The 16,086-nt window shown below is 41.0% G+C and overlaps 1 protein-coding gene across 1 annotated transcript in view; it reads left to right on the top strand.

Annotated features, from left to right (window-relative positions):
- Window positions 1-16,086, top strand: part of LOC115021816 (eukaryotic translation initiation factor 3 subunit H) — a 51,723-nt gene that overhangs the window by 8,216 nt on the left and 27,421 nt on the right. The window contains exon 2 of the mRNA XM_029452499.1: window positions 662-818. Coding sequence (XP_029308359.1) covers window positions 662-818 — 157 coding nt within the window. The remainder of the gene's footprint in view (window positions 1-661; window positions 819-16,086) is intronic.

Here is a 16,086-nt window from a genome sequence, read left to right as displayed (position 1 = left end):
CAATGGCCTGAAGTCACAGTTGGAGCCGTCTTATGTGTTGAGGAAAGTAAATACATGTTGAAAATATTTGTGATTAAAAACGTTTCCTTATTGAACAGTCACATATCACAGCATATGCTTTTTAAATCAAGTTCGAAATTGACATCTTAAAATACTTTTCTATAATTTTGAAAAACAGTTTTAATGTGCACTGGAAGAAAAGCCATATTAGTTTTGCCTCGTTTTCCCATTGGTATTAATTAAATAGTTTATGTACTCTATATGTACTGTGATAAAACATAAAGTGGAAAAGAACAGAGGAATACCGCAAATCTGCAGCGGGAGAGATTAAAAAAAACCCAAGCGTCTTGTAAAAAACATCTCAACCAAACTAACCCCAACACAAACTAATGAGCACAAATCAACATGACGAGCAGAGACGCAATAGAAATGGATAACATAAATCAAAAGATGATAGAATACATTAACAAGCAATGCCGTAACAGCCACAACATGCAGAAACAATAGGCACAATAAATACATTTGCCCCGGTTCAGAAAGTGAAATAATTTTCCTGAAACTGTTATTAAAAGGAGCGTAAAGCCTCCTTTCCTCACACTCTACGTCCATTCTGTTGCGGTAGTTTCATACTTCAGTGACCGTGCTCTTTCTTTTTGCACAGGTGGTGCTGAAGATTATCAAGCACTACCAGGAAGAGGGCCAGGGCAGCGAGGTGGTTCAGGGCGTCCTGCTGGGCTTGGTAGTCGAGGACCGACTGGAGATCACCAACTGCTTCCCCTTCCCCCAGCACACCGAGGATGATGCGGACTTTGATGAAGGTAAACGAGAGCAGTGTTCCCTTTTTGTGTGTCTGAAATGAATAGCTGTTAAGCACCAAATGCCAGTGAAACCTATCTTTAGTGGATGAAGCGATGGGGTCTAGTGTCACGTTGGCTGGTAAGTTTTAGGAGATGATGATCTCTGAATGTTTCAGTAATGTAGATGCTTTAGTCTTAGCTTGTTCTCAAATAATGAAACCACTAAAGATTGCTTTTTAGTCATTAAAGGTCTACTGAATGCCATGACAAATTGCAACTTTGGATGAACAAGTTTTTAATTAGCACTGACTACTTGAGTTGACATAACAAATGGCACTGAAAATACTAAATTGGATTATTTCTGTGGAAAATGTCTATTTTAGTTAGAAACTTTGTAGCAAGTTTGTATTATTTAATTTGACCATGTCAAATGAAATAATAAATAACATTTGATTAGTGAGCTGCAAAGTTAATTTTGCGTCAAACTAATTCATTAAAAAAGCAAGACAAATACAAACGGAGGCAACTGGTCCTTGAATCCTACTGAAACTGGTTTTTGAAATACATCAAAACTGTAGCGCAGAACAAAGATTATATCCAACCCCCAAACCAAAAGTTTGACAGGAAGCAATATAATAACTTGTTTGTTAGTTCACATCATGTGTTTTTGAGACATAGCCTTGGGATCACCATTGTGAGCCCATTAAATTTCCACAAACCTTAAAGAAATAACAGTCTATCGAGGCCAGTAGCCTCATATCAACAACTCCCTGAGTATCTGTGCAAACGTACGATGTCCCCAGGCACGACGTTAAGGACAATGCTGACTTTTAACTAAGCTAACTAGGTGCTGGGTGTCCTACACTGTCAGTGCCAGTGTTGATGTGTGAGGGCAGGGATGGAATGGCTCCATTGTGTTTGAACGTGCATAGGATTTGATTTAGTCTTTATCCGCACACGAACGCTTTTCTTTTTCCCCCCCGCCTCCCGTCATATCAAAGGAAGCCATGTCCTCTAACCTCAGCCCTTCCCCTCTAAAGCCTTGTTGTTACTCACTCCTTATTAGCACAACAAAATCTGCTACAAGCAAGTTGGAAGGATGGTAAGGTGAGCAGATGTGAGAAATGGGAAAAGGAGAATATCCTGCTCCTACAGGCCTCCGCTGCTAATGAGCAACTGTCAAAAATTCTGCAAGATACATAAGCGCCAATGGTGGCTAAAGGTCGTTAGTGTCAGGGAACAGCTCGCACTGTGTGTGTGTCTCTCTGTGCTGGTGTGTGTCATGGCTTGTTGTGTTGTTGACTTTTGATGCGCTAGATTTTGGATCTGTCACTCCCTAACAACAAGGGCTTCAGTGAGTAGCGCCTTGCCAACAAACGCTTGAAAATTTACAGAACTATACCAGAATTCCTCTGAACCAGGCTTTTGATCCAATTGCAAATGGCGACATACTTCAGGTTATCCGTCACTATGGAACCAAGTTCAAAATGGAAACGTGTTTATGTTGTGTGTGCTGTTTGCGGTTGAAATGATTTTGAATTGAAAACAGTACAGCACAAAGTAAACTCTGTAAGACTACAGAATGACGCCGTCTCATCCATGGAAAGAAGAATTACTTGGAGAAGTACAATTATCACACTGAACCATCAAAACTGGAGCCTGAATTTTCAACCCACGCACTCAGCTGACTAGATCTTCCCCCCTCTCTTTCTCTCCCCCCCCTCTCTTTCTCTCCCCCCCCCTTAATCATCTAGCCTGTTGCAACTCATTTCCAATGTTTCTTCTGTGTTGATGGAACAATCATGTCTGTGAACTTAAGCTTGAAGCATTGATATTCTACTAAAGATAGAATAGGAAGCTATAAGTGAGTAACTATCCTATATTCAGATGTTGGGATGTATATTTAGATATTCCAAAAAAGATTATTGGCTAAAAAACATGCCTCCAAAATAATGTTTATTGTCCTATCAATAATGACAAACAATGGGCAGTCACATTCTGTGTAATGTTTTGGGCAGTGCCTAAAGAAGATGCAGATTTCAGTGAAGTACTGCATACTGGCAATACCAGGGTCAGTGTCATTGGACTAAAAGGATTTCCTTTAAACTAGGAGGAGTTACAGTTGGGAACACACTGCTTCAGAAGTAGTAACATGCATTGTTGTCACCAGTGCTGGGTCCACAACGTCGGTCAGCACTTCATTATTCTGTACCATGCTACTTCTCTTTCTGGAAGTGTGTGGCCTGAAGTAGGTATATGATTGGGAGTTGAACTTTGCAGGAAGCCAACAGGTGTTTGACAGTTTTTCATGAATGTCTCACAGAATGTGGTCTGTGTTTTTGTATCAATATAGCCCTATCTCTGACTATTGTATTGACGTTCTGATGCATATCAGCTAATCGCTACGCCCCTAGATAAAGCTCGAGATTTGGATGTAGAAAGACTCGGCAGAGCAGCACAAACTCTCTTCACCTCCACTCAGGCACCCTAGACACGTTTAGCTTTCAAGGTCTGCATGTGTGGATATATCTGCCTCTGCTGTGGGTGTGTATTCCTCAATCATCTAACTCTGACTCATTGCCTGCTAGAGGCCCCTTACATCAGAATTACTCCACCAATCTATCTTTAAAGGAAAGATGGACAGGATTGGCAGTTACGTGACAGTGTTTTTGTGTGTGTGTGTGTGTATGTGTACTTGAGAGCTATCACGTCTTTGTGTTTCTGCTATGTCGCATTTTCATCAACAGGTGCCAGTGTGGAGCTGCTCTTGCAGGACAGTCAGTGGCAACAAATGTGACCAATATGAGTGAGAAAAAGATAGAATAAGAGAGTAATCGAGCGCACAGCAGAATCTGCCTCAGATAAAACCTTGGCTGAACCCCAGCCCTCCTATTTCCCATGTCCTTGCATACTTTGTCCTTGTCTCATTTACAAAATGTATGGAGAGATGAGCAGAACTGCAGGCATTATTCTCTAGGCTTTTTGTACACTAGATGCACGCAAGTAGCATGTTAATAATGTGCTTTGCCCTCTTCTTATGTTGTGATAAGAGCGATAATACAAAGCAGAGGTATTCTGGCACAGAGAGATTATTAGAGACAGCGGTACACCATCAGACACGGCAAGGTAGTAATAGTGACCCTCCCCTCTCCTGACACACACACAAAAAACACACCGTGTTGATCAGCTGCGAAGAGGATTTGTTACATAAGAGAAGAATTTGTAGTAACATAACTTTTCAACTTTTTTAATTTTTATCATGCCTATAGCTACATTAGGCAGTAGGCTGATATTACACTAAATCTTAGGACTTTGCTCGTACTGCCATTGAGAATCAGCACCTAGCTCTTTTTCAGTGTGCCGGTCCATATGCAGTCTGTCAACACGTAGTGTACGTCTATTGAAAATGTCACTGCACTTCAAGTTTTGACAATGTGTGGGCGTTTTATTTGTTTCTGGTTTCAATCTTGCATGCTCTGCCATGCACCTGTCTATTCTCATACAGGTTTACAAACATTTGTCTTGAATCTTTTATACTCTCACCAACTGCAAACAAGAAAAGAAAATGGAACTGCTGGGCAGCTGCTCCCATTTTACAAGCTCGTGCAAACTGACCGCACAGAGTTCACTGTCCAGCTCCAAATAGCATAGCAAAGACGTAAGTGAAGTAGGCATTTTTCACTGGAGGTAGACGAGGATATTTTAGGATAGAGGATAAATCATGACTTAACTGTTTAACTACTTCTAATCCCAAAGTATGGTAACTGTTCTATATATTCATGTGATTTATCTTAGTTGGATCTCTTTGGTGTTCAACTATTTGAACACCAAAGAAAAGTCACCAAATCGTTACTGTCAGTTGCTTTAACAACTGACGAAGTGAGGCTCGGTGCAATTCGCAGGCTTGAAAGCATGATTGGGTTGCCTCTTTGACTCGTAACAAACAAACTAACCATTGCTCAGTACCACTTTTGATACATCCGTTTGATATTCAACTCATGTCACTCTGTATTCAGCAGCAGGAGGAGGTGTCCTGAAGGTAGAACAAAATTAGCCTGCTCCCTCTCTCCCTTCACCCTCCACTACTTCCCTCCTTCCTCTTCTCCCTCTTTTTCCCACCCTTTTCTGTAACTCACTGCAGGTAAGAGAGCTACCTTCTCCCTAACCATTTCCCTTCTCCCTTCTCTGACTGCTTCCTTCCTTCAGTACTTTTCTTTATCCGTTCTTTTATCCTGCTCTTCCTTCGTTCTGCACCAGCTTGTCCGCATCTATCCCCCCCTACCTCCCTCTGTCCCTGCCACAACCATAGGAGGATTAGTAAAGCAACGTACTGTTGAAGAGAGAAACAAGTGTCTTTTAGGAAAGAAAGCCGTGCATTGAGATTTAGGGAACAATTTGACTTTTGGCGCAGTGCTCATGATGTTTGTGTAAATGATTAGAGGCTAAAATACATTTTAAAATCATCTTGCTTGCATACTTTGTAATAAGATATTCACTTCAAACTAAATATGTACACTTGAGATATTATATGTATGTTGATGTACATATGTGGGTTTTTTTTCCCCCTCTTGAAAGTGTTTTTTATTTATTTAAATTTTTTATTACAACAAATGTCTTCCTTCTGGCTATTTGGCTGCCCCATGCCAAGCTGCTCGCTCTGCCTAACACAGGTGGTAGGGGCTGCCAGGCCCCCTTTCTGGGCTCGCAGCATTCTTCACATTGGCTCAGAGGATGGGAACAGTTGTCACACTGGTGAAACAAACAAGTTTAAGGGAGTTTGTTTTGCAATGTCCTGATTTCAGTAATTAGATTTAGCTGGTAGGCCCCTTAAACAACACATGATGGTCTTTTCTTGGCCAAGGAGCATTTCATTTGGAGATTTGACGTGACGACGTATAACACTGCTGTGGCTTTTCCAGTCCTAACGAGACACTTAATTAAAAAAAGCATTCGAAGTTACGGTTGATTTTATAAACAACTTGCAGTCATTAACGAGGTTGATTTAGCTGATTGGCACCCTTGTTATTTGTTGTTTATGTCACTCTTACTGCCACTGTTTGAATTACTGGGCAAACCAATTAGCCACACAACTTCAGATTGAAGTGAATATGATTGGGCTGTGAGATAGAAAGAAATCTGGCTGCTGAGACTGAAGCACTAAAGAGAGCTAAACGACTAGAGCGAGTCCACAGGTGCTTTCTTAATTTGTCTGATTAGACCTCTTCTCAGGAATGTGTGGGTGTGTATCAACTGTGCTTGATTGACATCTTCTGGATTCTCCGGTTAGTTTTTCTGCAACTTTTATATCATTGTATTTACTATGGTGACCCCACAACAAAGCTCCATCCAAACTGCATCCTGAGCAGAGGCATGATCAAACGGAAACAGTGAAATACCCGTAGGCTTCCGAGGGAAGAAATGTAGTATTATCTTTCCAGTTGTACGCCAAACCTTTGCATTCCTCTGTATTACAAATATGTTATTCTAGCACCATATAGAACACAATCTCATGAAGATAACACATTTATGCTAATTCTACTTCAATTACTCTTAATAAGCTTATTTACCACCGGTGGAGAATAAGTGGCATGTGCAAATCACATTTTCCACTTCCTGTTCAGTCTTTGTGTTCTTGTTTTAGAATTTAGTTTTACTCTTGTACGTATTTATATTAATGTATTTTACAAACAAGTCCAAAATATTTGAATGTTGTGTTTGTATATGCATCGATTAAAACATTTCTTGGCAGATTCCGTTTTTGTAAAAAGTCTGACCTGCCGAGCTCCAGGGCGACATTAACACAGAGGGAAGCCCAACGTTATTCATTTGCATGTACCACCCACATTGTAACGATACAAAGCCAGTTGAAAATTGGCAAAGTTTCCCTTTTTATGGTTGTTTCTCCACAGTTTAGTTTAGGCTTGCAGGTGTTACAAATCGTCACTTGCGCTGAAGAAGTTCCACACCGGCAAAGTGTGTGGCTGTACTGTGCCACAACTGCTGCTGTGTGCCAACGTGCATGTTGTATGGCTGAGGCGTTGCTGTCTGCGCAGCTGTGTCACCAACGTAAAACCATCAAGTGGCATGTGTGTATACATTTTAAAATACGACACTGATCCGGTCATAGCTCGTGGCCGATCAGCTGATAACCAGCCGGTTTTGATTGACGGCTGATCGATTAGTATCACATACAACTAGAGATGCACCAATATGCATTTCAGAGATCATGCTTCCCTCTCTCTGAATAATGGAATCAAAGCAGACATTCTGATGTGTCAAACACCGGTAACTAATAACATTACATTACCAATGGCTGGATTCCATTTATGAGTGTTTCAGGTCCAATGCCCAGCATTGGGTGTGCTGGCTCACTGGTATCGTGTACTGGAAGCTAAATGGAACAGGGAAATAGTCAATGCCATTAGTTACACTTGTGATTTTCATGCTGTTACCAGTCAAAATGTCTGCTGTGAGAAAAGTCTATACCTTTTTTTTATGCCTCTGGCAGCCATATAACTCCAAAGCATAATAAATCCACTACAATGTTTAACGGTTTGCAAGGTGTCCTCCCCCCAAATGTTTCTCTCTTTTTTTTTTCTTCCAGCCATACATTTTGTGATTGCGGCCAAAGAGCCATTTTTGTTTCATCAGTCTGCAGCACTTTACTCCAAAAAGCCTCTGCTTGATCCAAGTGTTGTGTTGCATACTGAAGGCAAGGGTGCTGTCTGATGGCACTACAAAGTATCTACATAGTAGGCTGAAAATGTTTGCATTTACATACCATGCAATAACTATATTGGTATTGCTATATTTATTATTTAATATTTACATGAATATTCTGCGGGGCAGAAAAACCAATAGCACAATCTCAAAATGAATTGTTATATTTAAAATAAGATGCACCTTGGTGCAATAAACACTTTTTTAGTAGTAATATATATAATGTGGCTGTTCATGTTTCTCAGTAAAGTGAAGGTCGGCTCTATCAAGCTAACATGTATGACAGTAGGGAGATGAAGCAGCCACTTCAAGCCGTGACCGACAAAATAACAATAACTCGACTACTAGAATTAGGAATAAGTACAAACCCTTGGCATTGGCACTGTGAAAGTGGGATTGGTGCTTCACAAAAGCAAATTAATTGATTAACCACTAAGTGCCACAAAAAGAGGCAAGCCTGAATTACGGTTACGTCTTTGTCATTCATCGTTCTGCTCTTAAAGACAATAACAGGCATGACCTTTTTATGTTAAGAAACTCAAAAGCAATTCTGTGTGTAGAAAATTTGCTTGCCAGTTCACATCTTGTTCTACTCCCAACACACCTGCTTTCCAGAAAGTATTTTATAAGATCCCTGCTGAACGTTTCCTATCATCAGTTAGCTTTTAAGTTAACAATCGTCTTAGGCGGCTAACTTAACTGGCTAGTGTGCAAACATTAGTTAGCCTAATCGGCTCTTCTGTCTGCAAAAAGGATAACACACTAACTAGGTCGAGCAGGCATGGCCTTAATAGAAGAAAACGGAGCACTTGGAGGTAGAGGGAACTCATGTCAAATGTTGTATTTGTACTATGTTGTTTATCCTGTACACACGACATCTATTGCACGTCTGTCCGTCCTGGGAGAGGGATCCCTCCTCAGTTGCTCTCCCTGAGGTTTCTTCCATTTTCCCCCCTTTAATTATGGGGTTTCTTTTAGGAAGTTTTTCCTTGTGCGATGCGAGGGTCTAAGGACAGGAGGGTGTCGTAACCTGTACAGTCTGTAAAGCACACTGAGACAAATGTATAATTTGTGATATTGGGCTATATAAATACATTTGATTTGATGTTTAGCATTGTGAAAATCTTCAACTTTGCTGTGGCTCTTGATTGGCAAGAAAGCGGCAACATCATCTACTTCAGATTCTTTTGGCTCTTGATTATTGTCCTTTTCTTGAGATTTTAGACTATTGCATTCTCCTTGCCTTCCATTTATCCTTTCTTTCCTTCATTATTTATGAGCTAGCTACTGTGCGCTTTGTGATTTAAAAAAGAAAATGGACTCAAAGCCAGTCTGAACTACATTTGGCAAGAAGATAACTTGTGGCCATTCTCCAGCAGTGTTGATGCATGAATAGTTCAATGATGCTCATCATTTTATGTTGGGAACCAACATATTGCTTGTTAGTTTTGTTTGAAGTTGGTAAGAAGTGTTTTTTGCTTTTGATAATTTGCTACTACAAAATCAAATGAATTTTTTTAAGAAGTGAATTTCCAACATCATAAGGCTTACTATTACTGCACACCTGTAGGTTTTGTTTTTGTGCGACTAAACAGGATTTCTCTCTCTAGAGTAAAATGAGGTGATCACAAAAAACAAAATGAATCCTGTTCTTGAATACAACTAAGTTGTGCTAGAGTTCTTGAGCACTGAAAAACAGTGCAGGTGGAGACTTGTAATTGTTTTCCTAATAGGTTCCTTGAATGTTTTGCTAAAAATGGTGATGAGAACATTATAAATATATCTACTGGAGAGGATGTTGATAAAACATATTTTAAATCTTATTGCACCAAGGCAACACAATGGAAATGACAACACAGACAACAGAACTAATTAAGGTCGATTACACCAGCATTTTCCTCCAATGGGGTCTGCAAGGTTAGTCCTTGGTTTTAGGAACTTTAATTGCACTCTGTGGCAGAAATTTTCACGTCGGGTTAATTGAAGTCAGGGGGATTTAAAACACCTCTGCCACGATCTCTCCGATCCTCTCTGTAAATACACTATTCAGTATGTGTGTGTATTTTGTAAAAAGTTGGCCCTCTTCCGTTTTGATAAGGTCTTCCTTGGGGTTAGCCCTTCAATAGATCACTTTACCTGCCCCAAATGGGGAATTGATTTCCTCCGTTTTTCCTTGCTCTCCCTGAGCGAGGCTAATTAGAAATCACTTGGCAGGCCACATTTAGGGGAAATATATAAACATTGACGATATCATGTGCATGTGTTATGTATTTGGATTTTGAGGGGCACTTTGCCTTCTGCCAAGCTTTTAGCTCCTTGCCCCCAGTCTCTGTCTCTCTCGGTGTCTGTGTCTCTCGCTCGCTCGCTGTAGTGTAGATCTTAGACTGGCTGTTAGCAGCGAGCTATGGCTGTATGTGCTTTTGAATGCTCACCCGGCGTAATAAATCAAGAATGTGGGTCCCCCGGGTGCCGTCACCATCGCCATCAGTTCCACTGTTTTATTCATCCGGTCCTTTGTCTCATCACGATTCTGCCCCACATTAAATTTTGTGTGTGTCTGTGCGTGGAGGGGGGGGTCAGAATGCATTACTGCAGACTGCTGCTAATCCAGGTGGGCTTTGGGGGGGTGGAAGGTAAGGAGTGAAGGATGTCACAAGGATGAGAGAATTGAAGAGAGGGGAAAGGAGGTTTGAGATGTGGGGAGGAGGAGATGGAAAAGAGAGACAGTTATGAGGGAAAATTGGGGCAACCAAGCACAAGATTGAGAGTTAGGTGAGGAGAATCAGGAGAAGATGGACAGCAAAAGCAAACGGTTTACAAAAAGATGGAGCAAGATGTTGAGGAAGACAATAAATGGCAAGGATGAGTAAATGGGAGAGCAGCAGTGACAAGACAGAAGGTCGGAAACCATTTTTATGATTTGTGGTGATCAAAATAGAGGAATGAACAAATAGTATTTCAGCTACTGTGTTAGAGGACTAAACACCAAGAGGAGACTAGTATCTACAGGACTACCTTTAACCTCCTCTGGTGGCAATGTATTGTGTGTCCTTTTTATCAAACAACCAGATATTTTCTAACCCAGTAGCTCATATTTTATAGTAATGATTAATCTGTTTTATGTACATTCATTCAAAGGACGTGGTCCAACTGACAGTCAGCTAACACTGCCTATGAAGGAAAGGAACAAGTCTTCCAGAAACCTTGATGCCTGAAATATCTCTTCCCACTTTGCTACTCTGTTGCGCTGTGTTAATCGCTGATGGCCCGATGACGCTTGTAGAGCTTTTTTTACCCAGGTGAGTCCACATGGGATAAGGATGTGACGGATTATGCGGGTGGCGTGGCCCCTAGATACTGAAGCCTGTATGGGAGAGGCTAAAGGACCGACACCTGTGAATACCGGCTTTGAAAGCAGTCGCTGCACCTGTTGTAGCCAGCAGGGAGACGAGGGATAATTGATGGTCTTCAAGGAAATTAAATGAAGTGCTTAACAAGAATGATAAATCAAAGTCATTCTTTAAAAATATGCGTAGGCAAAATATGTTTGCAAAACAACTCAAAAACATCTGTACATTATTGAGGCGGATGCCAAAGGAACACCGGCACATGTTCAAATTCCTTTTTCAGTCTTTTATGCATGTCCCATCTGCACCAATTTAAAACAAATGTTTTATTTGTTATAGCTGCATTTATGAAATGTGCAATTGGCAGTAATATAGGGCCTTTAATATTCACTGAATATGATGGCTTGTGCAGTTTAAAGTGACTGCAAAAGTATGGTACCCTCCATACTGTATGCACACTGCACTTTCTACCTCTTGCGAGCATACATGCTGTTAAACGAGTATTGGCAAGGAGATCAAGTAGAATTCCTTTTTACGTTTTCTCCCATCCAAAACGATGAATTGGGAAATGTGCACATGTGAGCAAACAGACGCACCATTTCCCCTTCCACATCATCGCCCTATTCCCACTATAAAAACAAAACTCTGACAAGCGACGCTGTCAAATGTGCATATGGTGAACTCGTCAGTGTGTTATGCACACAAAGCAGCTGCTTCACTATGCTCTCACCCTCTCTGCGCATTACTGTGTGTGTGTTTGTTTGTGGCCTAGTGCGCGTGCTGGTTTGTGCATGCGCGTAAGGCAGGCAGCTCTCCGCAGGGCTTGCTTAACTAAGATTAATTGCACCTAATCCACTGTGCCAGGTGGAACATGGACCACGGTGAGTGTGCTCACACAAACACACAGACACAGTCACAAATAGGCACACACATCCCATTATAGCCTTGCTGCTGAGAATTAGCCTCGTACCTCTCCTGACACCCCGGACCAGACCACAACTCGATAGCACCATTTACTTCTCGACAACTCGCACATTTATCACTGCTCCCTCCTTCCGACACATGAACGTGTAGACGGACAAAATGCAATGATGGAAGGACAAGCAATCTGCTCTCTCACATCAGCACCAGCTGACCTTGACAATACGTAGAAAGAAAGTGTTTGCCCTCTTTTCTCTTCTAGAGGAAAAGCTACATTTGTGCTTAAACGTAGTGTTTTTGACAGTAGTATCCGAGATGCAGCCTGTCTGTAAGAACACGTGCATTGTGAGGCACAGTGGAGTTTTACTGAATAAGTAGAAGTGACAAGGTCAGCAATTTGCTTACTCAGCAGGGTGATGGCTACATAAATTAACAGTAAGGATTTTTAATTAGTTAGTTTGGTTGTATATTCATATTTATTCATTTTATATATATTTATAGTGGAGTATCCTCAAATGAACCTGCATATTTCCATGCTGTTGACAAATATTAATAGGCCTGTCAGGTTTGTCAGGTTACACCTGGTTGACAGTGCCATTAAAATGTTCTAAACACAGTCGGTGTGCTGGAAATTATTATTATAAAAAAAAAAAAACAGTTTAGAAACGACCTGCGTCATATTTTTACAATAAACATTAGCCAAAGCTTCCTTTCAAGCTAAACATTTATTTTAAAATACTAATATGATATAATAGTTTTAACAACTTAATAACAATCACTCGTCATTGATATAGAAAACGTTTTGGTCAGATATTAGTTTCTACTACAGGGACCTACCTCAGGTGATTACTCCTCATTTGCTCCTCCACATACTGAACCTTGGAGATCAGTAGTTATGTCATAGGTCAGCTTTTCCTTATTTACACACACACACACACACACACACACACACACACACACACACACACACACACTCATTCACAGAGGAAAGACGGTCAGTCGCCTTCCCTTCCTTGTACCTTTCACACTTTGTCCTTTCTTCCCCTGCGGGTCCTCCCTTCACTTCTCCTCTCAACCTCTCCATTTCCCTGCTCTTGTGTACGTCTGTCACAATCATGTTGAGTGGTAGACTTCATTAATCTTGTGGCTGTGATGTCATGCATGTATCTACGTCAATGCTTCCCAACCTTTTTTCATCTGATGTACCCACTTAGTCCTGTTGGATTAATTCAAGCACCCCTTCATCAGCAACACTTGTCTATGTGTTGTTTGTTTCAAATGCGTTCATTTGAGTTATCTTTTCAAATTAGATGAGCAGCTCCACAATCTCTTTGTGTAACCCCTGGGGTACAAGTACTCTTGATCGGAAATCACTACTCTGACTATAAATGACAATGCTTCTGAACATGGATGGGTCTCATTGGATAGTGTACATTTTTATTGTCTTACAGTATATTAAGGAAAAGAGGGTTTAGTGTGAGTTTGTGTGCATGCATGGTTATTTTTCATTGTTTTTGATCTTCGCTTCTCTTTATTATCAGCTGCAGTAAGTGGTGCCTGGAAGCCAACACTGCTCTATACCTGCTTAAGGACAGCTGCTTAGTCAGCCCTTTTCTGTGTGAGGGAGTGAACAGCTAATGGAATGCGACTTGATGGTGAATGTCTTAAGTGGCTGTTCATTGAGGGAACAAAATTTTCCGACACTTGTCAGCTTTTTATCATGTAAAATCCCCGTTACACACGGGCGGAGTGGGCAATATTATGCATTTTGATGTCAAATTTTGTCTCTGCTGTATACTTTTCACCTCAAGGATACAGGGTACAGACAGGGTTGTCAGTTCTTAAGTATCCCTGAGAATAACTTAATCTGTTCATTATGGAGACATTGTTTTCTCTTTCTAGCTTGATGATATTTCAGTCAACGGAAATTTCTCCTCAAAAATGAATTCTGTTGAACCAAAAATGCACAGGGCATCAAAACATTTGTGTCTTCAGGAGTTGAGGACTCAATACAGTTCACCGGTAATTTGTAATGTGATGAACAGACTCGGAGGAGGAGAAAAGTGCATCAATATCATCAGTTGTTCTTCTCTCCTGTTTAGAGACTCCAGAGGAGGAGCAAGGTTAAAGGATGCTGGGTAAACAGGGAACGACAAGGCACAACAGACAGCTAGTCACAAGGCCTTCAAACATCTAGATTTACTTTGTTCTCTACAGTAAACCATAGCAGAAGTAGTGTATTGTTCAGTTGTATAAGCTGCAGCCAAGCCATGTGTGTTTATAGAATGCTTAACAGGATTGTCGCAGAGGCTTTTAAAGAAAAATGAGGATCAAACTAAATGTGTAAACACAGAGATGGTAAGAACCACTCTCTGTTTTTACCTTACAGAACAGCGTGGAGATTGTGTCGGGAAGTAAATAAATGCTCAAAAAGAGAGCAGAGTAAAAGTAGGTTGTCAGCTGTGTTGAATGAATGCGTCAAGAGTGTGGACTCATTAAATTAGAGTTGGTGTGCTGAGTCTTGAGGGTAAGATGGAAAAAATGGAGAAGCTGTGGAACTACACCCTTCTCCACTCAGCAAAACGCTGGTAGAATAAGGTGTGCTGTTTATATTGCAATGCACCTAAACATTTGTTTTGTTTTTCTCCTGGGTCTGGAGTATTTATGAAATGCCAAGATGAGCATGCTTTGCTGTCACCACTGGGCACCACTGGCAAAATATGAGGAATTAGTCATTTAGAGCAGCCAGCAAAGCTAGCAGTCCTATCAATCACCCCAAATGGCCATTGTTTCATGTTTTTCAGTGTCGACTTTGAGAGGATATTGATGGTTCAACAACACAAAGTAAAAATGTATTTTATATACAGGGTAAGCAAGTTTGGAAAGCAAACCAATCTCTTGACTTTTACCATGCTGAACATCACTGCTACTCTTGTGAGTGCAGTTCAATCGCAGCTGAATATTTTTGTTCTGAAACTAAACTTTGGAAGGGTTTTTTCTTCACCATTTCTCCTACACTGTCCTTGATCAGTGGTTCATCTAAAGCTCATCATTCTACCTTTTTATTGCGACTAAGCATAGATGATAGATAGATCATAGATAGATGATAGAGGTCTGATTGGACCGTCTAATCTCACTTTCAAGCTATTCAAAATAGCAAAACTGAGGAAGAAAGTGAAGGAAATGAAGGTAAAGGTTATTTAGCTCACAATGTTTCAGACCTTTGACATCATTTTATTTTATTATATATTGTTTATCTGCTCCACTTGACATTAATGGATATCAACTTTGGCTAGTGCTTTTTGCGTGTGTGATTGCGTATATGTTTGTGAAACCGCAGCAGGCGAGGCCCAGTCATCCAGTCAAGGTGGTGATCAGAATGTGTTATGACAAACGCATCTGTGCATCCTCACATACACACTCGCACACATCTTGCTGCACGCACTGAGATGTTGTGGCCTGCAGCAGCATGCAAGGTCTGATGTAGTTCACCTCTTGTGTCATTGAGTATTAGAGTATGGACTATCTGTCTGGTTCATGGCAGAGAGAGACACACACACACACACACACACACACACACACACACACACACACACACTCATAGCTTGTGCCTGGTTGATTATGACGCTTAACCATACTGCCCAATGTGAGGAGTTTAGCTCCCAGCTGATGAATGCCTCCACTCCACCATACATACACATACTCACTTTATATATACAGCTTGCATGGCATCCTTAAGCTTCACACATCTCACACTTTCTCTTTTATATTGCACTTTCCACACATTTAAGCACAGAAACACCTTCCTGCTCTTCCACATTTTGCATTCAGAATCACATCCCGTTTCCTTTTCCATTTTCTCTTTCCCATACTGATCTCTTGGTTTCACATACACTCTTTTAAATACACATTCATTTTGTCTCCGTCTTACACCCCCTTTCCTCTCTCTGTCTCTCACACACACACACACACACACACACACACACACACACACATATACACACATATATATAGTCAAGGAGCGCTAAGGGAATGGACAGACTCATTCCCTGTCTGGCCTCGGGACCCAGATTGATTGATAGGATAGGCGGCAGGGCTGCAGAAATGAGTGAGGAATAGCAAACGGTGGCGCATGCTCCCGCGCCTTGATGATATTGTGAAATTGGCTATTCTCTGGCTTATGCTGTCGTTAATGTCCACAGAATGTTACCAGCTGTCTCGGTAATGCAACAATGGGGAGCAAGAAGTCCAGTTTTTTCTTTTTTGAACAGAGAATATAGATGGCTTCTAAACTTATCATG

The sequence above is a fragment of the Cottoperca gobio genome, chromosome 16 (genome assembly GCF_900634415.1).
Source record: "Cottoperca gobio chromosome 16, fCotGob3.1, whole genome shotgun sequence".
Lineage (NCBI taxonomy): Eukaryota > Metazoa > Chordata > Actinopteri > Perciformes > Bovichtidae > Cottoperca > Cottoperca gobio.
The sequence above is the reverse complement of the archived record's forward strand: the minus strand, read 5'-3'. Positions and strand labels throughout refer to the sequence as shown.